The sequence below is a fragment of the Triturus cristatus genome, chromosome 1_2 (genome assembly GCF_964204655.1).
Source record: "Triturus cristatus chromosome 1_2, aTriCri1.1, whole genome shotgun sequence".
In the NCBI taxonomy this organism is placed as follows: domain Eukaryota; kingdom Metazoa; phylum Chordata; class Amphibia; order Caudata; family Salamandridae; genus Triturus; species Triturus cristatus.
Window position 1 is genome coordinate 551877364 of NC_140580.1, and position 26501 is coordinate 551903864.

Here is a 26501-nt window from a genome sequence, read left to right on the forward strand (position 1 = left end):
TTGGCCTCAATTTATACATTTATGTTTTTTAAACCCTGCCAGAAAGAAATTGGCAACAAGAGAAACATGGCAGTTAATATGTGCTGCTTAATTTGTTGCAATGTCCGTATTTTAAAATGTCTTATGGGGTTAAGGTACCTAATGCAGAGAGCTTTGTGTGTCAGCCAAATCTCTGGGAATAATAATAATGGTAAGATAACTCTGCAGGATAACGTATTTGCTGCAGAGATCTGTGTTTTGTCTAGTCCTAATTTTGATTCAAAGTAGCATAGAGGGTTAAGATGTCTCCTGCAAATATATTATGTAACACGCAGATGACAGATTTTTATTTTATGTAAATGGGTAAGTATGTTACTGCTTTTAAGACAGAAATACTTTTGTTACTTGCAGTTCATAAATTGCAATCCTTCTAATATAGCAGAGTGAGGTATGAAGGACGTGGCCAATAGACCTTGTAACCCTCACTGTCTTATGTAACACATCCTTTATATTCATGTACACACATATGATTTATTGTCAATGTATAATCTGTACGTGTGATGTAAAGCGCTCTGACATCCTCTATTGGGATGAGTTTATTGCAAAAGTGATATAAAAAAAATAGTGATATTTAAATTGTTATTTGCGCAAATACTGGGGCGACCAACACATCTTACATTCTTACCGTGTATGCAGATCTCATATAAACGAATTGAACAAAGTCAAAACCATTTAGATGTGAGCCTTTGTCTCCCCTCATATGTGAGACTCCCGATAGCTCCCAGCCAGGATACTCTAACAAAAAGAGGCCTAATTGCCTCCTTACTCCGGTTTTTGTTATCGGCAAAGCTGGAATCTGATAAACCCCTTCCCCGCCTGCATGTTGTGGCTCGGAACACAGGCAGACAACATGAAGGCGCTGCTGAAAGTGTCCCAGAGTCAGAAAATGACACTGGGATGAGTTCAACATATTTCTGTGAATTCCTGGAGAAGTAGGAAAGGAACGTGGTACTCCCCTGAAAGTGGCCAGCTTTGCAGCAGCAAAACCAAAGGGGATGATGGACGGAGCGTTGAACATTGCAAGCACTCACCCCCAGTCAACTGATCTGGGTTTAATCCATCATCATTCTTTAGCTCACTCCGCCACCCCAGTTCAGACATGGCCATGCAAATCAGTCTGACCGTGTGCCTCATGGAAACAGTCCAGCCCGAACTGCCAAGCCATGTCTTCCCTGGACCAGAAAAAAGCATCCTGGGACTGGTTTTGGGTTCATAACCCTCATCAGCAGGCTATCTTGAATCCAGTGGCAAAGCGAGCAAGGGACTCACGTCTGGGCATACCCTGCTAACATAGGGCGAACAAAGCAAAACCAAATGGTCGGAGTGTTGAACATTGCAAGCACTCACCCCCAGTCAACTGATCTGGGTTTAATCAATCATCATTCTTTAGCTCACTATGCCACCCCAGTTCAGACATGGCCATATGCAAATCAGTCTGACCCTGTGCCCCATGGGAACAGTCCAGCCCGAACTGCCAAGCCATGTCTTCCCTGGACCGGAAACAAGCTTCCCAGGACCGGTTTCTGGCATTTCAGCCATCTTCAGCCAGGCTTGCTTGAATCCAGTGGCAAAGTGAGCAAGGGACTCACGTCTGAGCATACCCTGCCAACTTATGGCGAACAAAGCAAAAACCAAAGGAAATGATGGACGAAGTTTTGAACATTGCAAGCACTCACCCCCAGTCAACTGATCTGGGTTTAATCAATCATCATTCTTTAGCTCACTCCGCCACCCCAGTTCAGACATGGCCATATGCTCTCCATGCCACTGGAATCAAGCTATCCTCGCTGAAGAGGGGTGAAACCCCGAAACCGGTCCTAGGATGCTTGTTTCCTGTCCAGGGAGGACCTGGCATGGCAGTTCAGGCTGGACTGTTCCCATGAGGCACAGGGTCAAGACTGATTTGCATAGGGCTGGGTTCAATCTGGAATGGCATGGTGAGCAAAATAAAAGATGGATTTAGGCCCAGATCTCTGTACTAGGATGAATGTATGACATTTTTCTGCATTCTATCAACTGTTGTTGTTGCATTTGTCATCCCAAGTGGGACGGGTATGCCCAGACGTGGGTCCCTTGGTCTCCATGCCACTGGAATCAAGCTATCCTGGTTGAAGAGGGGTGAAACCCTGAAACCGATCCTAGGTTGCTTGTTTTCAGTCCAGGGAGAACCTGGCTTGGCAGTTCCGGCTGGACTGTTCCCATTAGGCTTAGGGTCAAGACTGGTTTGCATATGGCTGGGTTCAAACTGGAATGGCATGGTGAGCAAAAAAACAATGGATTTAGGCCCAGATCTCTGTACTGGGGTGAATGTATGACATTGTTCTGCATTCTGTCCATCAACTGTTGTTTTAGCTTTGCAGCAGGGCAGATGGAGTATACCCTCTGAAAATAGTGGGCAGACGGCGTCTAAACTTGACTCAAGCCCTGAAGAGGACGGTAGGTATTGACTAAATGTAATAAAATGTGAACTTGAATTTCCCTTCTGCATCAATGTGTTTGGGTTGTAGTAGAATGAGAAAATCCTACTTCCTTTCCTTATGTGAGAAATGGACCGCTCGATGAGATTTTAAAACGAAAACATAACATTCGGACAATATGTGCAGAGAGTACTATGGTGTTTATCACCATTACACTGTGTGCAGAGGGGCCATAACTCTTGAAGTACTGAGAAGTGGGGTATGATGCTCCTCCCCTCCTTCCACCATGGTAAATATTACACTCAGTGCGTCTGCACTTTTTAAGCCATGCAGCTTTGTTAAGTCTAGTTTTTATAAGTGAAGCTATTTAACCAGAACCAATGAGGAAAATCACACTGGTTAAGCCTTGCACTATTTTCAGAGTTGTTTTTCTGTCAAGTCGTTGTAAAGTGCCTTTTATGAGATGACAAGCAGTGTTTTCTCTAGTTGGTTATACTGTACTTTGGTAATAACATGGAATTTCACCTTTGACCTGTAGTTATTAGTCCATGAATGTGCATTTCTTAGTATATGTGTTCCAAATAATGTGTTACAGAGACACCTTTATTTATCTCTGGCCTGTGGAATACATATCAGCATTAAACGAATAAGAAAGGGGACTCCAATCCATCTTGCTATCAATGCATTTAATAACAATTTTAACATAGTAAAAAAGTTGGAATCTTAGTCTGTAAAATGCCTATTGACCAAAGCTGTAAAAAGGCACCTGTTTCATAAATGTTAGATATCGGGAGCAAAGGTACCACCTGTGCAAGCGATGCCCTTGGGCTTTCTTCCACGATCACCCACTTGTCAAACTTGCGTGAGTCTGGCTAAACTAACATTTCCCATTGTTTCAATCATGTGGAGCTAAATTTCCCAGTGGCGGCTCTGACTGAAATTTAGGTCGACCAGTTTCAAATGTGAACCCACTTAAGGCACACGGTTTTTACACATTGGGCTACATGGGTTAAGAGAGGAAAACATAAGGGAGCTATAACTGATAAAATAATACTATCTAAGGAAACCAACAGACACAACTACATACCAAGTGACAGTTGAAACATACAACTAGAATGTTTCCGTAAGAGGGCACGTGCTGCCCAAAAAAAAAAAAACATGTCAGCAACCTGCTTGAGGTGCAAGGAGCCTCCATATTGGTTGAGCTCCACGTTTGAGTCTTCAGACTTTCAATCAACAACCTCCTGCGTGCTGAAAGTTTGTCATCTTTGTTAAGTTCTATTGAACCCATTGAGATAAAGAAAATTCAACTATTTGCTAATGGAGTGGCACGTGCCTAGCCGGCATGGAATACTCCACCAACCCTACTAGTCGGTTCAACTGGCCAACTGGAATTTCCATGCGGACAGGTTTGGCCGGAAAAAGGGTCTGTTGTTTGGATTTCAGTCACCTGGCTCTCACCCTTGAAGTGTGTGGTAAGGAGAATAAAACACAGGGGACACGGGCTGGCGCATCAAGGGAGCCTTCCCTGTGTACTAGAAAAAAAACAAAGGCAGCCAGCATCGGCGCGCGCGGGGGCTTGTGGCAGGCGTGCTTCCTCTAATGTAGTTTGCCTTCCCCGCGCGCTGTCTGTCAGCCTCTGTTAGAACAGCAGTATGGAGCCGCGAATAACATGGGCTGATGCAGCGAGCCCCAGCCCAGGACACGCGCGCGCACACATCTCCCTCCGCCGTTCTCTCTGCCTCCCTGTGTTTTATTCTTAACAAACATGTCTTACCTATCAAAAGGACAATCACCATGTCAAAGATTTCTCTCCCTTTTTTTAAAAAAAAAAAAAAAAGAAAAAAAAAATCTGCGTCACATGCTTGTTATTCCCTCAGCCGAATCTCTCTCTCTTCCTTTCGCTCTCTCACTCAGGTCACTTTGACAAGCTTTCTCTCCTCCCACTCGCATTGCAATTAGCATATTAATAAACCACAGCATTGCCAGCCGAGAGAGCGAGCGAGCCAGGGAGGGAGGGAGCCAGCGAGAGAGAGAGAGACACGCACACATATACACACACACACACAGACAGAATAAAATTCCTTCTTCCTGCCTCCGCGGAGGCCCGCTTTCTGCTGTTTGGGGGGGCTTGTTTTTCCTCCCGGAGGCTGCTCGCAAGGACAGTTCATGCCAGGACCCTGCACGCTGGGAACCCCGAACCCTCTCTGCTCCAAGCCAGGCATGTGAAGATGTCAGTGGGTTGCGCATGCCCTGGTAAGTGCCCATTTTTACCTCAATTAACTTACGATCAATTAGGAATGGGTATGGGGCGGCGCGGGCGCCAGGGGGGCTCCTGTCACTCCATTGAAGAGGACGGGCTGCCGTGTGTTTTTTTTCTCGTCCTAAAACAGCACCGCTAGGCTATTTTAGCTGATCCTTTTGGGGAAGTCTGGGGGGGACCAAAAATACCCAGAATCCCTAAATGTCAGCCAATCAGAAGTGCCTCTGGACTTTGACCCCGGGTCATCGGAGGCTCTGATTGGTTGGTCCTAATTTTGGGACGCTTGCTCGTTTGACCCAGCTTGGAGGAATGCTGTGTCCGCCGCTGAGCAGCAGTACCACCGCTCCTGCACCCACCCTTACTGCCACTCTGAGGTTGGGTCTAGGGGTGGGTGGGTGGGTCTAGTCTTTTACCCCCAGAAACCACCCAACCGCCCCCGCATTGTGCAGCGCTGACTGTGAGCTGTGCAGCCCGTGAGCGCATCCGTCTGTGAGTTTGTTTACATGTTAGACCGAGTTACTCAGTGTCAGGCGTTCTTGCCAGCGCTACCTCACACCAGGGCTTCCAAGTTTCCAGATTCCACGCACGAGTAGCTCAGTCCTCATAGGATCCAATTTGCATTCTGGTGTGTGTACCCCGGTAGGGCTGCTGAGATAACAGGACTGCAAATACCAGAATGCCAAGGAAAACTACCGTGCCTGGATGAGACGATGCGCTCTTCGTGCATAAGTTTGAGAAACATTACTTTAAAACATGTTGTCGCAGTGACACGTTGAAATACATTGGGGACAGTGAAAACAGGATGGGGGTCGTTCGCCCCTGTGAGCTGTGTTTTATCACTTGTTTACTTTGTTGTAAAACTTTAGAGAGTCACTTTCTCCAGTTGAAAGTGTGAATAGCTGACCAGTACGTTTTTTTGTCTTTGCATCCTAAATTTGTATTCATATCCCATTTTGAAGTCCTCACTACGAGTCCCAGAATGCAAAGAAAAAATCGTGGCCTCGATGGGCTACACATGCATGGACATGAGAAACGCGAGAGCTCTGAGAATCGGTGTCATGTAGGGGTAGGAATTCAGCTTGATACCCCTGGCATTGTCCTTGATACCTTGGTGTTCGGTGGTCTGGAAGAGGACTGGGGCACCTCAGCAGGGTTAGAAAGCGCTGTGTAAATTCTTATTGCGCGCTATATCACAGCGTGTTAACTTTCTGTAAATTCCAGTCCTTCGCCGTACGCTAGCCCTTGAGAAGCAAGTATGACGCTGTTGCTGGCCTCCGAATGTAACAGGGAACGCGCATGTGGTGTCTCTGGGGTCAAATAGTGCGTGATGTCTATTTTGCTACACATGGAGTATTGCAGAATCAGCATCCATTGTGGTAAGGAGATGCTGTCATGACAACAGGGCAGTCCAGCCCTGGTCGTTCTGATGCCTTACGGAAGTTGCACTTTTGGTTCACTTCAGTGGGACTGGAGAACCAAATATAACGGGGTTTTCAAAACAACAAATAAAACGGGAAAGACCTCTCAATGTCTCTAGTGGCAGAGTCAGCTGGTAACCCGGCGATTTGTAATTTTTGGAAAAGTGTGTCGACATGCTCACCACATCGCATCTCTGTGGTAACTTTTTTTAGAGGTACCGATTCTTGTGCGAATGGCTCACCCAGACTTGTGTTTTTTTCTTTGCGAACTGGATTTATAGTGTGAAATTTATAGAAGTGAAGGTGAGATATAAGTACTAGAATGCAAAGAAAAGAACACGACTTTTATAAACGACTCCTAGCCAACATGCCGCCATAAGAAATTGGGCTCTTTTTTTCTTGTTTTCTTGTGCATGTTTGCAGAGCCTGGTGCTATATTTATTGTGTGGGATTAACTGAGGACGCGTCTGTCATAACACCTTCTGTTTTATGTGACATCTTTCTCTTGTCTTGGCTTTTTACCCAGCGTCATGTGTTATTATAGGAATTATAACTTAATATTTAGCATTTTAAATATCTCTTAAGTCCCAGAAGTGCTGTTGACTTAAATGGCAGGTCTGGCTGAAGTTGTTGCATGCAACACTGGGGCACGTGGCAGCTATGTGTCAATAAAATGAAAATAAAAATGTAGTATGGGGACCTGTGGATTTCATTTTAGCTTTAGTGGACATACCAAGATAACGATGCAGTACATCACTGACGACATAAAACATTTTTTTCCTAAGTATTTTGTGTTCTGCACTATATATGTGGTTAATTGCAAAGCTGGGCAGTTGGGTGTCCAGTCAGATGTGTATAATTGCATTTATATAGCGCTTACTACCCCTGACGAGGCGTCAACGCGCTTTTTCGCGAGTAGCACACTACTCCGGAACCCAGAAAGGATTAGTGATGAATTAGTATAGTGAAATATGAAAGTAATTTGAGTGGTGGATATTAATGAGTTATTTGGATTGAAAAGGATAGCGGAGGGGAATGGTTTGGATTTATATAGCGCTTGTTACCCCTGATGGGGTGTTGAAGCGCTTTTTTTTGGCAAGTAGCATGCTACTCCGGAACCCATAAAAGAATTCGTGTTAAATTAGTATAGTGAAATATGAAAGTAATTTGAGTGGGGGATGTTAGTTATTTGGATTGAGAAGGGTAGGAGAGGGATAGAAGAGGGACAAAGGTTTGCATGTATTTATGCATTCCATACTGAAATAAATCATTTTTTGACTACATTTCCCCAGCACAGTCCAAGTCAACAGGACTCCCTTTAGTGTGATAAACAGCATTTGTGCGTGGAATGTGCATAAACAGAATTTGTGAATACCGGTGTTCACATTTTTTTGCCATGTTAAAGAACTACTGGCTTTGCCAATGCTTGTTAAATTGAGGCTCTGCCCATCTAAAACTCGGCATAAGTCATGCTGTAGATTAGCTTCATTGATTGAGTGCCATACAACCCTACTATGATTACCTTTGATTCCACTCACCAACCTCCATGGTGGCACCATTCAGCAGTGAATATCAGAATGGGGTCAAGCCGAAGCTTCCGCGCTGTGGTAAGAGTTACAAGGATGTGAAGTGAAAGGCAACTTTAATTCCACTATGTTATCATTATTAAGAAAATGCTATACGCTGCCGGCATTTCAAGAAATATCGCGAATGTCCATTATGTACATCCATCTCCTGAAAATCTGCTGTGGATATCAGCCCTCTGGATCTACATTGGTGACAAGTATTGCTGACTTTATTGGAATTCATTTCTGTTGGCTGTACTTATCCATGGTGTTGAAGTGAAGCTGACAGGTGGCCCCAAGGCTGGTGTCTCACCTCCTTGAAGTGGTGTCTCACCTCTTTGAAGCATCAATTGCTTTTTATTCCACTCTGTTTTGCTTTCTGAAACTTTTAGCTTTGAATTTCTGGTTGTGGCCTGAGGTGTGATAAATAATTGTTTGATATCTGTGCAGATAGAGCAGGCTGCAGTAATACGCCTGCACAGGCTACTGAGATATTGTTGCTTTTGCGTCTGTGCAGTAAATTCTACATATGTGCTGAAAATATCTTTCATGATTGTGAGCTGAGAGGAGGCCATAGGCCTTGATGCAAACACACTCTGGGAGACTCAGTTCACACTTTTATGGTATAAAAGGCAAAATTGATTTTCATGTGCTTTTGTGGCCTTTACTACCTCATTTCTGATGTTTAGACATGTATTTTAGCACCAGCCTTTTATTTTTAAAAGTAAAACTGATGCTAAACGCAAAGTCAGGTTGAAAATCACTGCACTACCTTTTGCGTTATTGTTCCCATTAAGTAAGAGTGTATCTATCTATCTATCTATACACATATACATATAAGTAAGAGTGTGTCAATCTATCCATCTCAGATTGTTAAGTACTGGTCTTTAAAACTCATTTCTGGAGCAATATGAGAACGGAGTCTTTTGACCAGGAGGGGTTTTGGAGACCCCCAGCTGAACTGCTACAATCGCCTTTTGATTTAGCATTTCTCACTCTTAGTTATAGACGGGTTCTACCCCAGTAGTAGTTACTATTCAACTTGTCCTCAGTGTACCAGAAGTGTTTCCACACTTGTTGTATTGGTTTTTTTCCACTTTGTGTACCCTGCTCATAGTCATGCGCATGTCCCTCTCTGTTGCTTGAGTTTTGTAAATTGGTACAATGAAACCACAAACTGCGATTGTTTCATGCTAAACATGTGATTGGTACCGGCTCTTGGGCTAACTTCGCCATCAATCACTAATCCTGGATTGAGACAATTGTGAATGGTGATTGCGCACGTTATTAACCATATTTGGCAATTTGAAGCGAGTGGTGCAGAAGTTGTTCTAAAAAGGCTATTTGAAGATGGAATATTGTGATTGGTCAGTCGTGTAACAATTTGCCTAGTCTTTCACTTGAGGTTTGACACATCTCCAAGAACTGACTAATGAGGGTGCGTATTTGCCCAACTTGGAGAGTTTCACGGTCTGTTATTCTGCAATAATTTTTCAGTAAATTGTGTGCCTGGTGTGGGTTATTCTGTATTTACGAGCTCTAAGAAGCAAATTAAGTTCTACCATCACTTGTAGTCCTTTAGTAGTCTCGTTTTAATTTTTGTTTAAAGTATTGTGTTTCTTGTGCCTCTACACTAGTTTGCAGCAACAGCATACCCTGCACGTGTAGTAGCTGCTTAAAGCACCAGGCTGCTTTCTCCCAACCCATATCTTCTCTGTGCACACCCACTTCTGTACGAAAATGGGACAAATCTCGGGTACATGGAATGTCTTTTTTGAAAATAGGATTATTAAATGTATTAGCCAACAGCTTAAGGATTGACATTTTTTTCAACCACAACCTTGTTAAGATAGCCCTTTTCTTAATTAATTTATTTATTGACCTTTTTAACATTATTGAAGCATCCATCGCCACTATTATTTACCTGTTGTTTACTATAAGTGAGTACTAATATTCGTAAAACATGCATATCTTATGTGTTGTATTCGAGAAATTGTACTGCAACGAACAAGAATCACTGGTTTGCATTCTCCACTTGCAATTTTTGCATGGTAGACAGCAAGATATTCTTTAGTGCTGTCAGCTGTCGATCACAGCAGTGCAAAATGTCCTGTAGCTGTCCTCTTCCTGTTTGAGGGCACCCGTAACTGTACGTAAAATTGAAGGCAAGAGTACGTGCATGGAAACCGGCGCCACAACATACTCAATCTGATGAGCAGCAGTGAATGGGGGTAACCAGGGGTCCCTGAGTCTGTCTCGGGCGGTGTAACTGGCATGCTTTATAAACCTGTGCAGGTGGCACTTTGGTGTTACGTGGAGTGAAACTAGTACCAGCCACACGCCTGTTGCATCCTTCTTCGCGAGATGCTCTGGGGCTGGCTCACAGCTGTAGGGCTTCATTTCGTGCCACAAAGATCACGGAGAAGCCAACTTTTTTATTAAAAAATAAATAAAAATGCACGTACAAAGGCTAACTTCAAAGTCCAGAAAGGTTGCTCGGAAAACCGTTAAGTGGTGTTGTGAAAACACTTAATGTTATCAATTTAGCTGGCTCTGCTTTTGCAAATCATGCGTTGGAATGCCGGCAGGCCCAGAGAGAACTCTGAGGGCTTGATCGGCACTGAACTGATGCCAGGCAATTTTACACCACATTTGGGTATTTGCCACTCACCGTTTCATCCTTTTGAGGTCGATACCATGAGTATCTGCCCTGAAGACCAATGGAAAACCGACATTACCACTCACAAACCAGTTTAAAATCTGCTTTTTTTGTGCCGGTCGGTTCAAGAATGGGGCCAAGTTACCCATCTCCAGGGCAAAAATACCCGGCATTGGAACATGACCTGGCCATAAGTGGTGCACCCTAAAGTTTCAGGAAAAGAGGTGTTTGAGCGATATAGTCAATATGGAAATTAATAATCTATTTGTTGTAATTTATTCCATCGGCCCATGCTTTGTTTTTTGAGTCAGCGCTGACCTTTTTTTTTTTTTGCAGGACATGTGGGTCATATACCCAAAAATCTTTAAAAAACACTGGCCATTACCAAACATGCAAGACCTATCGCAGAACAGGGACTAACACTGCACTCCTGGTGGCTGTGCAGGAGCCCTGAGCAATGGCAGTGAAAGGAGCCTGGGAGTCCGTGTGACATTGTTTCCTCGTTTGCGGCCCTGGGGTCTGTCAGAAAGGCCCCCCACTTGCGTGGCTTCCTCCGTGGCCTCCTTGGCTGCCAGCTGCATGCTCGCCCTACTTCTCCCCGGTGCTGTCAGTGCATCATTTCATGGGCACTGCGCGCGTGGCCTTCGGTCACACGCCATCTGCGGTGCTCCTATGACTCACCCAGCCCGAGGAAGAGATGCGTTGCTCAGTCCTCACAATAGGAGCGCGCGACTCCTTTTTAGCTCGTGCCTCACGCAGCCGTGCAGGCAAAGTCAAAGGGCCGCGCGCTCTGATGTCAGAAAGTTCTCGATCTGTTGCCAGCCTAGCCCACCCGTGGCTGCTTGCTCCCATTAGGATACAAGGAGGCGTTGACTGTACGCTCCGTGTGCTGGTGCCATGGGATTCAAGTGTGTCAGCTGTGTTCATTCAGAAAGAAGCTTCTCATTAGGCCTGCTAGACAAAAACCCGACAGAATACCCAAGTGCGATGGGGCTTGGTTTGTAGCCTTATAATGTCCAAGGATGGAGGCCATTGGGCACCACAGCATATGACGTCGTCTAAAGTCGTGCTTTGCTTCATTGACTTTACATTAAAGACCAGTTTGTACTTCACTGTGAGATGTTTCTGAACTTCCATATAATGACCAGTTTGTATTTCGCTGTGAGATGTTTTTGCCCTTACATACCCACCCTATGTAAAAGCCCCCCCCCCCAAAAAAAAATGTTTGCTTTCTGTTCCAACTTTAATGTCGCATCTTCACCGCTATGCATGTTTTCTGTTTTTAGTGTGTGTATGTCCAGAGTATCTACCTATTGTGGACTTCGGACCCTTCTTGTAGCCTCTCTGCTTTGCACTGCCTGTGATCCTAGGAGGGGTGTAAGGCCTTATGTTTACATGAATCTGTTCCTTCTTGTGTGACCCTGCCTGTAACCCTCTGGTCATTGAGCCCTCTGCAAATATAGATTGACTCTTTATCTCTGGCAGTTTTATTAATTAATTTCCATTCGATAAACTCCTCTTAGCATCCTTCAACATCCCTTCCAGTCCATTTCATTTACAGACTGCGACTGGCCGTAGTTCCATCGAAATGTATAGGGTGCACATTCAGTTTCTCGTCCCTAGGATGCTTGGGTGGGAGAAGAGGACTTCCAAAGTCAAGACAAGAGAGAAGATAAGAGAGAAGATGGGACAAAACTGGTGTGTGAGTAAGGCGGCCAGGAAGAGCGAACAGAGGACAGGAACAGAAATAAGCAGTTGGAGCATTAAGTGGCATACACTGCTTTTTTCAACTTCGAACTCCTAAAGTATTTTTCTCTTCACAATAAATTGAGCCTCCATATTTAGTCGTTGTCGGACTTTCAAGGTGTCCATACACGATACATTTACATACAATGATCCTAAGAGGAACTCATTCAGACGTTCTGGGGTTATCCTGAAATGCTTGTATGAATCGGGCCTTTCTGGACCACTATACCAGATCCTTCTCTTTAGGTACAGTGTGAGAGTGGAGGGATTGGGGATTGTCGGGTTAGCACCATGAGCAGTGACAGCCAGGTAGCAGAATGGAGACTGGGTCTACCTGATTGAGGCGACACAGACCCAAACACTCCTGGGTTTGTTTCTGCTTTGTTTTTCAAAAGAAGGAATGGAAATCAAATCTTGATTTTCTGGTCCCAAATGTATTTATCCTGGAGACAACAGCCTGGATAGACTCTAAAAAGGGCTTTTGGGGCTAGACAAGATTTTTTAAACTAGTTCTAAAATGCATTTGGTGGCCAGTTTTGAGCTTGTCTTTTTTGAGACTCAGCCAAGTTTTTTTTATTTTTATAATGGACCCATTTTTAGCTTATGCGCCAATTTTCGGATTTTTATGGATGCTTCAGCAGTTGAGGGACTAGTGATGTCCAGCGTATCTAGAAAAAGGCCAAATCCACGACAGAATTTCAGAATATCCAGTAAGATAAATTAATTAACAATGAATCTAAGTGGCTTTTCCAAACATCTGGCATGGAGGGTAGGAGTTTTACATGCAGTACGGAGCACTGCGCCTTTCCCTCTTGCTCCTGTGTTGTGCTTGTAGTATTCATTTGTTGTTTATTTACATCTTTTGTTGCCAACAGGACCAAAGGCAGAAAACACTTAATGTTGAACTACACATTCTTCTTATTTTGCTAGTAAGGGTGTTAATTCTACCCAGGGCACAAGTACTAAAAAAAGAAGTGGGGGGACTAACTTGGGCAGTATGCAAGTGACATCACGGCGCATGACATCACACATGGCATCACAGAAATCGACATCATAGAAAGTGGCATCACAAGCCACGACTTTACAGGAAGTGGCATCACAAGAAGTGACATCAGATCTACAACCCTCACATATATGTTTAGCAGGTCTATCATGTGTACGCTTGAGTGCATTGCGAGGATAATAGCACAGTGAGCTATGGAAGATGATATGTGACTTCTACACCTTGCAATCTCTCAGTTTTTTGTAACACATCCTGTACATTCATCTACAAACTTATATAATGTATTGTACATGGAATATGCACGTGTTGATGTAAAGCACTCCGACACCCTTCATTGGGATGAGTAGGGCTATACAGGAAAAAATAGTGGTACTTAAATTATTTCAACGCCTCCTCAGGTGTAGTAAGCTGTATACAAATGCAATTTGCTTTGTGTAAATACTGGGAAAGACCAATACACCTGACATTCTTACAGTGCATGCATATCTCCTAAACAGGGACTGAAGTGAAAAGCTGCCTCTCTTAAGTATGTTTGAAGTGCTAACAAGGTGTGAGCCTTTGTTTCCCATCGCCTTCATTTGCATCAGGTGTGAGGCTCCTGACTGCTTCCAGCTAAGACTCAACAAAAGGAGGCCTGATGTCCCCTCAAACTCGACTTTTGTTATGGGCCCAACAGGAGCTTTAAATAAGAAAGCTCCATCCCTGCCTGCACGTTGTTGCTTGTTGCAGATGGAAAGCAGACAACAAGTAGATGCTGCTGAAAGTGTCCCAGTGTTTGGAAATTACACCAGGACGAGGTCAGCACATTATTCAGTGGGGCCCAAATTCTTGGCAGGGTGAATGGTGTTCACCCTGTGCAAATAGTGGGTGGACGCCGTTCATCCGCGTGTACGCCTGACTCGTGCCCTGATCCTATACCCTTAAATGGTTACTTTACAGGGAAACCCCCAGGGCTCAAGATATCAGTCTGCAAGTTAGGGCCTCCTACAGCACCAAGACACATAAAAATTAACACAAACGCATTACTTCAGAGTAACAATCCCACTGACCATACCTATACAAGTGTAGCTGAGGTCGCATAACCATCCTGCCATATATAGTGCGTGCTTAAATCATAAAAAAATATCTTTTGATGCTTGGTCTGACGGTAGGGATTAACTTATTTGAAATCTTCAATAAGAATATTGTTTTAAAACCACAAAACATATGTTCAGTGTCTCCATCTGCACCTTTTCTATTCCCTCCCGGCACCTGTAAGTCAATGTAGACTAGTTTAGAAACAGAGGTCTGAGCTTTCTACTTTATGTTTCCAATAGAATTTTATTTTGGAAACAAACTGACAAAGTAATGTATAAAGTAAGCATGGAATCTGCTGTTTACAGTTTGGCCAAGATACGCTGCTTTTCAATATAACTCTCATGTAAAAACCATTTTTGTAGATCGGGGATTTAAACTCTGTACCTTCGAAAGGACAGCGGGGACGAGAGGGAGAAGCGGGAGTGGTTCAGCTCCAAGGTGCCCACCACACGCTCCTTGGCGCACCACACACCTAAAGAATGCCCGGCGGTTCTAGCATCTACCACAAAGATTCTGCTTTTGCATGCAGCTGCCCATAATACTCTATTTCACTGTCCGCGTCTCTCTGTGGGACCATCGCAGTTCCGCCATTATCTTAATGACTCTGAATACCCTTGTAACTCTGACCAGCGGCTTTTGTCTCTTCATAATTGGAAATTATGACCATACTGAGTCCTTACAACTTTCCAGATCTTCCACTTGCCTCTTTGCGATGGATGCGCTTGTGGCACGAACAATAGGCACTCTCCGCTTGTTCCATACTGTTTCAATCTTAGCTTCTAAGTGTATTGTATTGGCAGCAGCACACTGTAGTAAGTTGGAAAATTCCTTATGGGCATCACTAACTCTCTTCAGGGAGGTCTTTATGGCCACATCTGGTTTGTCCAAGAATTCCACACGCTTATTTAGGCTGTGCGCTGCCCCTTCTCTCTAGTCTCACCATCTCTCTGTGTATGAACTCGACATCTCCAGAGCTTACGGAAAGCAGCGTCTTCAATCTCTCAGCTGCACATGGGTTGCTGGGGTGGGGGAGCAGGGACTACAGAGCTAACCACTATGTAAATCTCAGATCACAGCAAGTGGGGAGATCACCCACATTCATGTAGCTACCTTCCTCGATCCATGTTAGGCACTGCCAGGACATGTATACTTTACTCCTCTGTGTGCCACAGACACTGAATGCAGGTCGTGCCAGAGCTCCTTAAAGGACACCACATCTGGACCCAGCTACCTCATCCTTTGCAGTTTTTCAGGATCTAACTCCTGTTCTGACTCCCTTTAATCCTGAAGCACTCCTGAACTGAATGCTACACATGTATCTTATCACATAATGCACCAGTATATCTCGAACAAAAAACATTAATGAAGAGAGGTTGGGTGTAAACATGAGACAGCAGCTTGTTCTAAATGCGTGTTGGATTTGCAACCATCCTATGTAGGAGTGATGGAAGGGGCCAACTGGGCAGCCAAGAGGGTGGACATCCGCTGATGGGAGACCGTGGGCCTAACTTGCTTAGCATCAAAGCTGCTCGTTTTAACGTGGTTGTCCGACTCCTTATCAAATTACAGTGACTATCCAGAGGAATGTCTAAACGTCTTTAATAAAGAATACAACTAAAGCCACACTCATGATCCACCACAGCAGATATTCACATTAGAGTGAAGCTTATCACCCCCTCGACATACCAAGTTATCAATCGTGGCTCCCGCTCCCATGCAGATCATACAGCGGCATGAGATGTGGCCCCTTACTGGAGTCCTCTGCAAAAGTGGATACTGGCACCTGTCCAGATGAAGGTGAGGTGAGTGTCACCAGCGCTGTGCCGATAAGTGTTCTAAGGTTGGGAATAAAGATCTTGCAGAATGAAAATACACAACTCTTCAGAGGGGCACAGTATCTGCCACGAAGACCCTAACAACCAACTTGATGCCAAGCGCAAGAGGGTACGCTTCCAACAGAACTCTCCAAGGGATCTCCTTTGTCATAGAAAAACCGTCCCGACCTCGGTGACCTCACCAGGGACAAGTTATTAATTTCTTCCAAACCCTAAGGAGGTTTGAAATGCACTCCAAGAGTGATTCCATGTGTCTGCTCTCTTCAACTTCCGAAAAATGGCCTTGTCTGCCTCGCCACCTGGGGACACACTGCCGTTTGTCATCAGAAGCCGGGGAGTCGAGGGGGCTATCCCTGGCATCCAGCTCCACAAGACATTACTCAGGAAGGGCAATCTCTCAGCTGCTGGTTTTCTTTATTAAAAATAATGTGTTTACAATGCCCATTCACGGCACAGCAGGGGTTTGAATAATAGTAAAGGATGAGGGGTGGGGTGTAAAAGACTTCAGAAAAGCTGCTTTTTTAAAACTGTAAATATAAACTCGAATTCACAATGTGAAAGTCCACAGGGAGTGTAAAGGGATGTTGGAGTGAAGAGGGACACAGAGAACTACTTGGGTAAATGTGGACAAGATTACCACTGTTGCCAGGAAGGCAAGGTCTAAAGAAGTGACTTTTGTTTGAGACCCACATCCCCAGAAGGGGAGATTGAGGTTAAAATTAAAATACATGGTTTAAACCACTATTTCTGAGAGAAGAGTCTTCTAAATGTAATCTCGCGCACACAATCGGAGGGGATATGAGAGTCATGGACACTCTTCCAGATTATAAAGGCTGCATAACAGTTGCCATTTTTTAAGTCGAGCCTGGGCAGCGCATGTGCTGCTCTGCAGGCATGCTGTACTCAGATAGGGACTTGAAGCTCTGCCCATATTTTTCATTAGCTTGTGTCATTGTCCACTGTAAACTGTGGCTGTTGATAGGTCAATAGGCTTAGTAGTCCCTCCTTAGTACCGCCTTGTCTCATTTTGTAATTTCCCATGAGGACACCCCCTGTTACGTGTCTTGTTACTCGGTAGGCTTTGATTACAGCTCCAAGCACTATTTTATCAAATAGCTTTGTCCTGCCTGCTGCAGGACACGCTCTCTCCTAACACTTTACTTTTCTTTTTATAGCAGGGCGCGAACGCATTTGTAATGCAATAAGTCTCGCATTTGTGAGAGTTTAAACTATTGCCATTGTAAATGACAATGCCTTTTATTTATCTGTTTTAAAAACAACACCTAAATAAAAGGCATTGTCATTTACAATGCAAATAGCTCAGACTCCCGTAAATTCGAGATCTATTGCATTGCAAATGCTTGTTTAATAGGAGTATCCTAGCGCGTGCAGCCTGTGATGCGACTGGAGTGGTGGTGAGAGATGAGCTGTGGAAAAGCACTGATACATGTGAATTCGCAGACTGTACACTGAATGCTCGGAAGTACCTCTTCCCCTGAAATTGGGGGGAGACTACAACAGTTTATGAATTTCTGACGTTCGGGGGCATATAGAGGGCAGCATACGTTTTTACAGAATAGGCTACAAGGTGGGGGCTGTGTTGTCGAGAATTAACTGAGAAATGGGCATTCTTGTAGGCATGGCAGACTTCTATCGCCCGCTGAATCCCGGGTGTCTGTGTAACCTTCCAACGGCCACAACATCGAAAACGTAAAATGATGTAGTAACAGATAAAAGACCGGCTCTCTTTACATTTTCCGTGTAAGTCTCCAAATAATCATTGATGAATACTTAGAATGGCCTACTTATACCGTCGCCTGGCACGGTTTTCGCCGGAATTGTCAACAACTTGCTGGACGCGCACTAGTGAATGGTTAAACATACCTGAGCCGAGTCCAGGTGCTACAAAGGTGAACCCGTCAGAAAAGAGAATGCATCAATCAAGACAAGCACGCGCCTCCCGCGCGCCCCTACTGAAGTCACAAACTACAGCTGGACTCTGACCACCTGCACGCACCTGAGCTTGTAAAGTCAGAGCTGCCGACTTTGGAACTGGGGAACCGGTTCGAATCCCAGCGTTGACTCAACAACCCGTGATTCTGGGCAAATCACTTCATCTTCCCGTGGCTAAAAAGGCATACGAATGAATCTGACCTTGTGTAATGTAACTGACGGTCATGTAATGCGAGCCAATTAAACTGCAAAAATAACAATACTAAACACAATTTAGAAGATGCTGAAGTGCCACGGGTCGTGCCGGCAACTCGGGTTAAAACTGCTCAGTACCCTCCCTGCTTCAACACCTGAGTGGGAAAATCTTATTAAAAATAACTGTATATCTCTTTAAGGCCACATACTTGCAGATAGACTCTAAAGAATAAAGTGCAGGTCAGATTATAGCATTCTTTTTTTATCATGGTTACTTTGTTTCAAGTGTGTACTCGCGCACACACTCAGTTCACAGAAAAAGAAGTCAAAACAAGGTTTGCAGAAGTAAAGACAGCGATACAGTAACATTCTGAGGGAGTAAATGAATGTTTGGCTAGAGTAGTGACACTCAAAAGTATGGCCCTTGTGAACAGCAGCATTGGGCTGCTGTTTAGTTTAGGGAGCACTAATATTCTGAAAGATGTTAATTCAAGGGGCAAGCATGTTTTTCCAACTAAACTAAATTATTAACTTAAGTAAAAGAAAAGAAGTAAAGTTGTCTTGCACCACTTAATTTTAGGAACACATTCTTTTATAAAAACATCTTGCAACAAACGTGAAAACAATGTGAAAGTCTTTACAAATATCCAAAAAAGTGAATTTCTTTATCATGCAGAAGCGTTTCACCCTGGAATATCAGTGCATTGAGAAGTAGGTTGCAAACATGAATTTAGAAGCATTCATGCTTCCCCCAACTTTGGCAACAATGTAAATAGTGAACTAAGAGGTAAGTCAGTTGTTACATTCACCCTCTGGGTGGCCTGGGTTGCTATTATACACCGAAAACACCTGCCACCCTGCTATCATCAATGTAGCCCTCGGTCAGACGACAGGCCAACCTTTCTGTCCCCCCTGGAAAATGTTTGCAAGTACCTATGGACTAGAGGTTCCATCTTCTGTGCTAGTCTCCCAATTGACAGAGGGACTATGTTTTTTAAAATTGAAATGGATGACTGAACCACTTTAAAAAGCGAGGCTCTGGTCCCATAACAAAAGCTCATTATTTTTGATCAAGGAGGAAGTTGTAAGAGTCCATGTTTTGGAAGGCAATCTGTGGGAAAAGTTAGCATTCAAAAAGGCTGATCCTCTTCCTGTGAATGGATTGTCTCAGGACTTATATTGCGTAAACCGTCCCCTGTGCAGAGGCTCGCCGCCACAAAAATGGGTCATGGTGGTCATTCATCATCGAATAAGAGGCTTTTTAGTCCTATTTTGAAATTTCCCACTCAAATCGCTGTAAGAAGCAATGCCTGAAAAGTGTCCTCCTTGAAGAAAGGGATCTCTGTTTACATTTCTGAAGTTGATATAAAAGAGTGGGTCGGTAGAAGTTGATCCTGTAACGCTCATGTACAGAGCTTTTTCAGTGGCCGACATCCATACATCCAGTTAACATTAAAGCAGTATCTCTGCTATTGAGCCACTGCAGTCATCATGTGTGGGTGATATCTGATCAAACCAGCCACTGATCCTGCTGCAGGATGTTGAATCCTCTAAGTACAGCCAATGAGATTTCGAGGGGCACTAACAAGTATTCTATTACTGTAATCGTTACGAGGTTACCCAATAACTATTCACAAGATGCCCATTTTTGCTCTTTCATGTAAGGGCACGGCGTTGCACATGTCCTTTAAAAAGAAATTATATTTTTAGCTGATTTAGTCATTTTTTTTATAGTAAGCTTCTTATAGAAATAGACTCCTAGTAGTTTGCTGCCTTAGTGAGAGGTAACGTCTCTTTCCCGTGTTTATTAAACTTACAATTGTTAATATTTTAGCCATATAGTCCTTAAGGACAGACAATCTAAATGCAGGTCTATTGCTAGCATTCAGATCCAGACAGCTGTGGTTCATGCATTCTTTGATGGCGTTAACGTGTTAATTAAGCACTGTGTCTTGTTCTTGCCTCCCACTGGCTGGGATAAACAGCTGGGAGTTGTCAGCACAGCTGTGAAATCCCAGGCCGCGACTATCCGGAAGATCATGTAGCAGCTCTATATATATGTTAAAAACAATGGGCATACGCTGGCAACCTTGAGAGCTCACCAGTTTTCTTTTGGCTGGACTTGTCATCCTGTTTTGTAAAGTGCAGGGCAGAGGAGTCAGAAGTTTTTGAACTCACTGATAAATATTTCCTTTACCAAAGTTTTGAACAAAAGAGACAACCCGCTGCAGCACAGAACCATTGTTGATGGTAGCGCTTGTCCGCCGATACAGCTCCTGTGTTTTTATTCCTGGTTTGTCACGGCCACACCATAAAAAATTGTTGCAAACATGTCCTTGTGTAAAGCAGTGCAGTCAGTCAGCTGCAACAGTGATGCTTATTGGAATTGGATGGAGGTGCTTCGTTTAGGAACCCGTGTCTTTAAAATACAGAATGTTAATTGCGTGACAGCTTGAGGTGAAAGGATGCTCTGACTTGATCTAGGGCCTGTGCCAAGCCTGAATGTTGGAATAAAAACAAAATATAATTTGCAGAATAATGAACCGTTATCTTCAGGAAGTCAAAATGCTGTCACCCTTAAAGCATGCAGTAGTCAGATGCCTCTTTGAAAGCTTGATCTAACAATGCCTCACTTGGAATGGATTAGGCTGGTATTGCAATCCATTCATTGTTGCAGTGGTAATAGAAGGTCCCCTCCCACTGGCGTAATGAAACTTGAGGGCCACCCCTGCAAGGTTCTTGAAGGGGGGCCCCACTGGACTTAATCAGGAGCTCTACAGCCAGAGTATTGTGCAGAGGGGGGGTGGGGGCCTGGGGCCTCCACACCACAGGGGGTGGGGAGCTGTGTTATGCCACAACCCCTCCAGATTTAGCTGTAGAAAAACCTGGTATTGGATGCTTAGCTGGACTCCAACCAATCCGGATTGAGGCTGCCACAGAGGGCAAAAACCGAGAAACCACTGATGAGCTGTGGCTGGCAGTATTTATTTATTTGAGAGTTTTGTAGAGCGTGAACATGACTCAAAGGAATCGGAGTGCTTTACAGAGTAAGCCCAACAGTAATAACATGATATATTATATAATATATATATATATATATATATATATATATATATGTCCAATTCTTCCACTTCTTGCCATAACATCTGGACAAAACACGGCCACGGACCTCGAAATGAGTGCATGTATTATTTTATTTCTTGTAGTCTGCCATTACGCGTTTCAGCCCATCCTAGCCTTGATCACATGACAAGCGCTACATTATTTTTTTGAACTTTTAAAGTGACAAGTGCTCTGTGCAAACAGTTTCAACCATGGAGAGTGATGACATACTTTACATTTCTATTGCGTCTCTTAACAATGGCTATAAATTAATAAAATGGTAATTAGAAATGTTAAAAAGTAATAAATAGATCATTGCAATTTTAAAATCCTATAAAATGTAATTATCAGATGACATTTGAAATATTTGCTTAAATGCATGCTCTAAGTATGTGTGTGTGTGTGTATATATATATATATATAATCTAGTAATGATAAAAAAAGAAAACTAAGTACAGTGGGATATGGAACAAAATAGCTGCACATTACATAAAGTGTCCAAAAAAATACAATAATAATAATACGCAACAACAATAGTATAAAAAAAAGTGCCCAAAAGCCAATAGGAATACCTGAACACAAAGTTCTGAGGAACATCTGTTGGGGAGTTGCCAGGATAGGGAGAGTAGCTGCATAGATTCACCCGAGGAGGTGATCGTGTATGACATCTCTGCACTAACGAGCAAGGCAGCTTGGCGCTTTACAAAGTAGAACAATATCAGTCATACGACGTACATTGAGAGCAAAATAAGAATATATAGTAAACAATGAGTAGTGAGATACATAAACAGAATATCAGAGGTATAAAAGTTAAACAAAAAGTGTAAATAGCCGTACAAATCGACAATAAATCACAGAAGAGTACGATTTACAGTGTACATAAGAGTGCTGAAGTAGTTATGGAAGGGAGATGCAGGGTGGGGAGACAAGAGGCAGAGTGTTCCCCCCGAGGTAGCGATGAATAGAGTAACAAGGTGGGGGGTGAAGTGAAACATAGGACCAAGACTTACAGCATGTTACAGAGTGACAGGAGACAGCAGACAAATGAGGGTGGGGTCGAGCGGGGGCGTTGCCAGGTCGTCAATGAGAGGAATTATTTGGACAGGAAGGTTTTTTACTTCTCTCTTGAAAAAGGATATGGATGGGTCACATCTGATCTTGGTGGGGATAGAGTTCCAGATGTTGGGGGCCATTCCAGAGAAGGAACGGTAGTAGGTTTTCTTTTTCTTGAATTTCCGTGGCTTGAGCAGTAAGGAGCTCGTACTTCTGGAGGATCTGTTCCCACCCAAAAGGGTCAGTTACTGGAACAGGTAGGAAGGGGTGTTGTGGTGCAGCGCTTTGAGTCATGCAAGCAATTTTACTATTCATCCTGGCCTTGAGTGGTAACCAATTTCCAGATCGTAGTTCAGGTGTAAAGTAATCACATTTTCTGATCCCGCGATAAGCCTAACTGCTGCATTAAGAGTGGCTTTAAGAGGAGCAAGTGAGGTTTTCGGGAGGCCCTCAAGGGTAGCACTACCATAGTCCAGCTTCAGAAGCATAAGTGCCTGATTTGCAATTTTGAGGTCAGCCGCGGGAGGAAATGTTTACTTTCCCCTAAGAATATGCAACCGGAGGTTGGCTCCTATAGTACTGGCCCTGATGTGTTCTTATATGGAGAGGTCTTTGTCTAGGGTGATACCTAGGGATTTGGTGGATTCGATGGTGTGTGGTGTGAAGTTCAAGGAGAGAAGAGGGAGACATTCTTCGATGTTAGTGGTGGAGGGGGGTGGAGCGATCAGTAAAAAGTTCTGTTTTAAGGGGATTGAGTTTGAGGTGATTGCGCGTCAGCCATTACTGTGTTAATGTTGGGGTGTTCTTGAGGTTGTGGCTGTCCTCATGGGACAGTATTAGTTATACTAGACGTATACACTAATTTCTGGCTAGTTGAGCACAAATTCTTGCTGAGAGAACAGAATGGGAACTCCATCTGAGATAGGTGTTCTTGTCCTAGCTGGTCTTGATCTTCTAGGGCTGTTGCCACAGGTCAAGTTGGTGCTATTGTATCAGCCGGCATAATAATTATCCTGTGAACAGGAATCCGTGTAAAGATTTCCATTTGCCAGAGGTTGAATACCAAATTTGAAGTTTAAAAATGGATCGACAGCCTCTTTTAGAATAGATTGAATTCTACTCCGAACACTTTTGACCATCCCCAAGTAAAAGCCACTACAATAATCAATGCATGGATGGATAAATGCTTTAGACACAACGATCTTGTGAGACTCTAATAAAAAGGGACATTTTATTCACAGAAATTTCAAATAAAAAGTGGAGGTCTTGGAAACAGCAGATACCTGGCCATCTAGTGACAGATAAGTGTGAACCATGACACGTTTTACCGCAGGAGTTGGTCTTTTGCCCCACAGAGCTAGGCCATGACTTGCCATCACACATACTTTGAGAGCTTGCAAGATGAGAGTCTCTGTATTGGATGGATTCTGCATGAGTAAACTGGAGTCAAACGTGTGCCAATAGGTTGTGCACACAGCTTATATGAGAATAACTCAAGGCCTCGCACCATTAAACAGTCTCATTCTGAGCCACTCTCAAGTGGCTAACTGATTTTAGTAGAGTGCCAAGATTGGGAACGTCCGATTCTGTTAAAACGTTTAATATCTTGTTCTTTAGATGCGTTCGTTTTTTATTGAACTTCAAATAGCGGGTGCTAGTGTCGCCCCGAACTCTTACATTTCTCTCCTAGGTACACTAGACAGGTTGGTACAGGTACATTTTTGGGGTCACACCTAAGTTCTGTCCAATGTCCTCATTTGTCTTCTCCTGCGCTTGCAAGTTGCCTGCAGTTTCCCGAGAGAGTGACCGCGGAGACATGCAAGGCTGGCGGGGAGGCAGTGACCTCAGACTGAGCGCGTTCCGGGAAACTCCCGCCGCCCACAGCTTGCGCTTTGCTGCTTGGTGTAGACCTCTCCCTCACGTCATGGAGGGGCGCGCGTGCCAGTCACGTAGGATGCAGGAGGGCAGCTGGCCCCAATCTGATTCTAAGTACAGGTTTCCTTCTGCCGTTCCTCAGCCCAGAGGCCCCGAGTCAGACGCTCCTGATGTTCAGTAACAGTATCATGATCCCGCGCCCCTCCCTGCCCGTGACGAGCACCGGGCTTTTTCCCCTCCTCTCTCTCTCTCTCTCTCTCTCTCTCTGCTCAGTGCTGCTCCCATTAAGCAGCCCCTTCCCCCCACCTCTTCCTTTCCCTCCCCCTCCTCCATCTCCCACTGGAAGCTGCCAGTGCTGCTGCTTCCTCAAGCAGAAAGTCACGTGACCTTCTTCCAAGGCAGGCCAAAAATTTAAAGCGCCAGCGTCGTCAGGCGAATGACACATCTCTCCACTGTTATGTGCATTTTTTTTTATAGACCATTTTGTAAGAGATTTTCCAAAGGCAATGCAAAGTAACACTGACGCACTTGTTTGGCCTGTCTCCTCTGAGGCCTAAAGCATACGTTAACACACGACAACATTTGGTTGGAAATGTGGGCATCGTGAAGCTGGAATTGGTTTAAGGTTTAATAGATTTTCAGTGCATTCGAATTTCTCTCTAGTGTGTTGCTAAGGATACCGGCAGATGTTTGTTTAGCGCTGTTCACTTTCATCTCTCATGCAATGCCGCATGCTTATCCTCGTCCCAAACCATAATCTGCTTGTGACGTCACGATGGTTGCAGCGGAAATAGCTGTGCGTGAAACCTCATGGCCGCTTGTCTGTGGAAAGCATGGCTGGGGACAGATATTGACTGATACATTAGACCATGCAGATATCTTTTAAGTCAACTATGGGACAATCTGCTTGCGCGCTGGACCAGTGCTACTAAAAATTGTATTTGGGCATGTAACATAATGTCTGCAGATATCTTCAGTGGGATGTACTGGTCGATTAAGTTTTGTGCGTGGGTTGTTTGAAAAGTAGACCAGTATGGAAGTGTGACCCGAATGTGGTTATATTATGGCTAGGGCAGTTCTAAAAGAATTGTGAACTGGCACCCCTATTAAGTGACACAATGAAAGGACCCAAAATTCTCATGAGAAACTGTTGAGTGATTGAGCTGTCATGGAAAAAATCTTGAAAGGACCTATTTGAGGGTTTACAAGAATGGGTGAAGTAAATAACGATCAATTTCAAAAAGCTTTATTCGACAGTTTGTCTTAAAAGCACATTAGTATATAAAATGCAGCACAATAAATATCATAAAACTATTTACACTTTTTAAGAAATCCATTGACTCCATCGTTTCTGTCGAAGATGTGATAAAACAATAAAATTAGCTGATATTTCATTTAACTTGAAAGGAATCTAGTCACATTAAAGATGCTAGTTGGCAGGTTATTGGGTAAGCATTCGAGTGCGTATTATCCAGGACCAGCCTAAAAACGTTGCTACAGCCACCGCAATATAAGGTGAACAATCAGAGCTCAATATCCTTAGTGCCTCTTTACATTTTCGGGTTGCCAACCTAAGACAAATGGGTCTAAGCCACCTATAACGAGGGAGAGCATAGAGAGGGCATACAAAAAGGATGTGGGCTACAGAAGTAAATAACATTCTTTCCTTTGCTCAGACAGGCTTCAAAGAAAGACCAAGCACTATTTCCAACTATTGTGGGTTCATTGTTTTTAAATCTAATGTTAATACCATTGGTCAAAATGTCCTAGAGGATTGCAATTGTTGTATTTTGAATGGACTTCTGCTCACCATTTGATTATTCTTGTGGAGATTGTAAATAATAACTAGCTAGTGGTGCCAGTCAGGGTTATCTCCTGGCAACACTGCTTTTTGAGATTTGGCGGATTTGCAAGCAGGATATCAAAAAACGAATAATTTCCCACCAAGGCCGGTGCTATTTATGCACCAGTTAGTCTTCTATAGATATGACATGGCGTGTTTGAGGAATGGCCTACTTGCTCTACAACGTTCATTGGAGACACTAGAGTGATATTGTAAACATTATTGCCTCAAAATCAACAGGGTAAAAGTAGACTGTTGGGCAATTCTGGCTGTGAAAGGTCATGAACTGTAGGTGCTCAAAATTAGAAATTGCTGAGGATTTGGTCTTATCTGGTCCTCTTAACAACTGCTTGTCCTGAAAACATTTTAAAAATTGGAGAGGCTTGCAAGATAAATGAGAATAAAAGGCCTTCTTAAAACCCACAAGAAATATTGAAACCTCACGGTAAAGCCCATGC

The 26501-nt window shown here is 43.8% G+C and overlaps 1 protein-coding gene across 8 annotated transcripts in view; it reads left to right on the plus strand.

Annotated features, from left to right (window-relative positions):
• The first annotated feature begins 4445 nt into the window (after positions 1-4445).
• The window catches only part of LDB1 (LIM domain binding 1), a 390551-nt gene continuing 368495 nt past the window's right edge, over positions 4446-26501 (plus strand). For 3 of the 8 annotated variants that reach the window (XM_085606422.1, XM_085606423.1, XM_085606424.1), the window contains exon 1: positions 4450-4712. In XM_085606422.1, the coding sequence (XP_085462548.1) occupies positions 4688-4712 (25 nt within the window). In that variant the 5' untranslated portion in view covers positions 4450-4687. Of the gene's footprint in view, positions 4713-5022; positions 5094-26501 lie in introns of those variants that run through there. The other 5 variants (XM_085606425.1, XM_085606427.1, XM_085606437.1 and 2 more) reach the window with 4 other exon arrangements.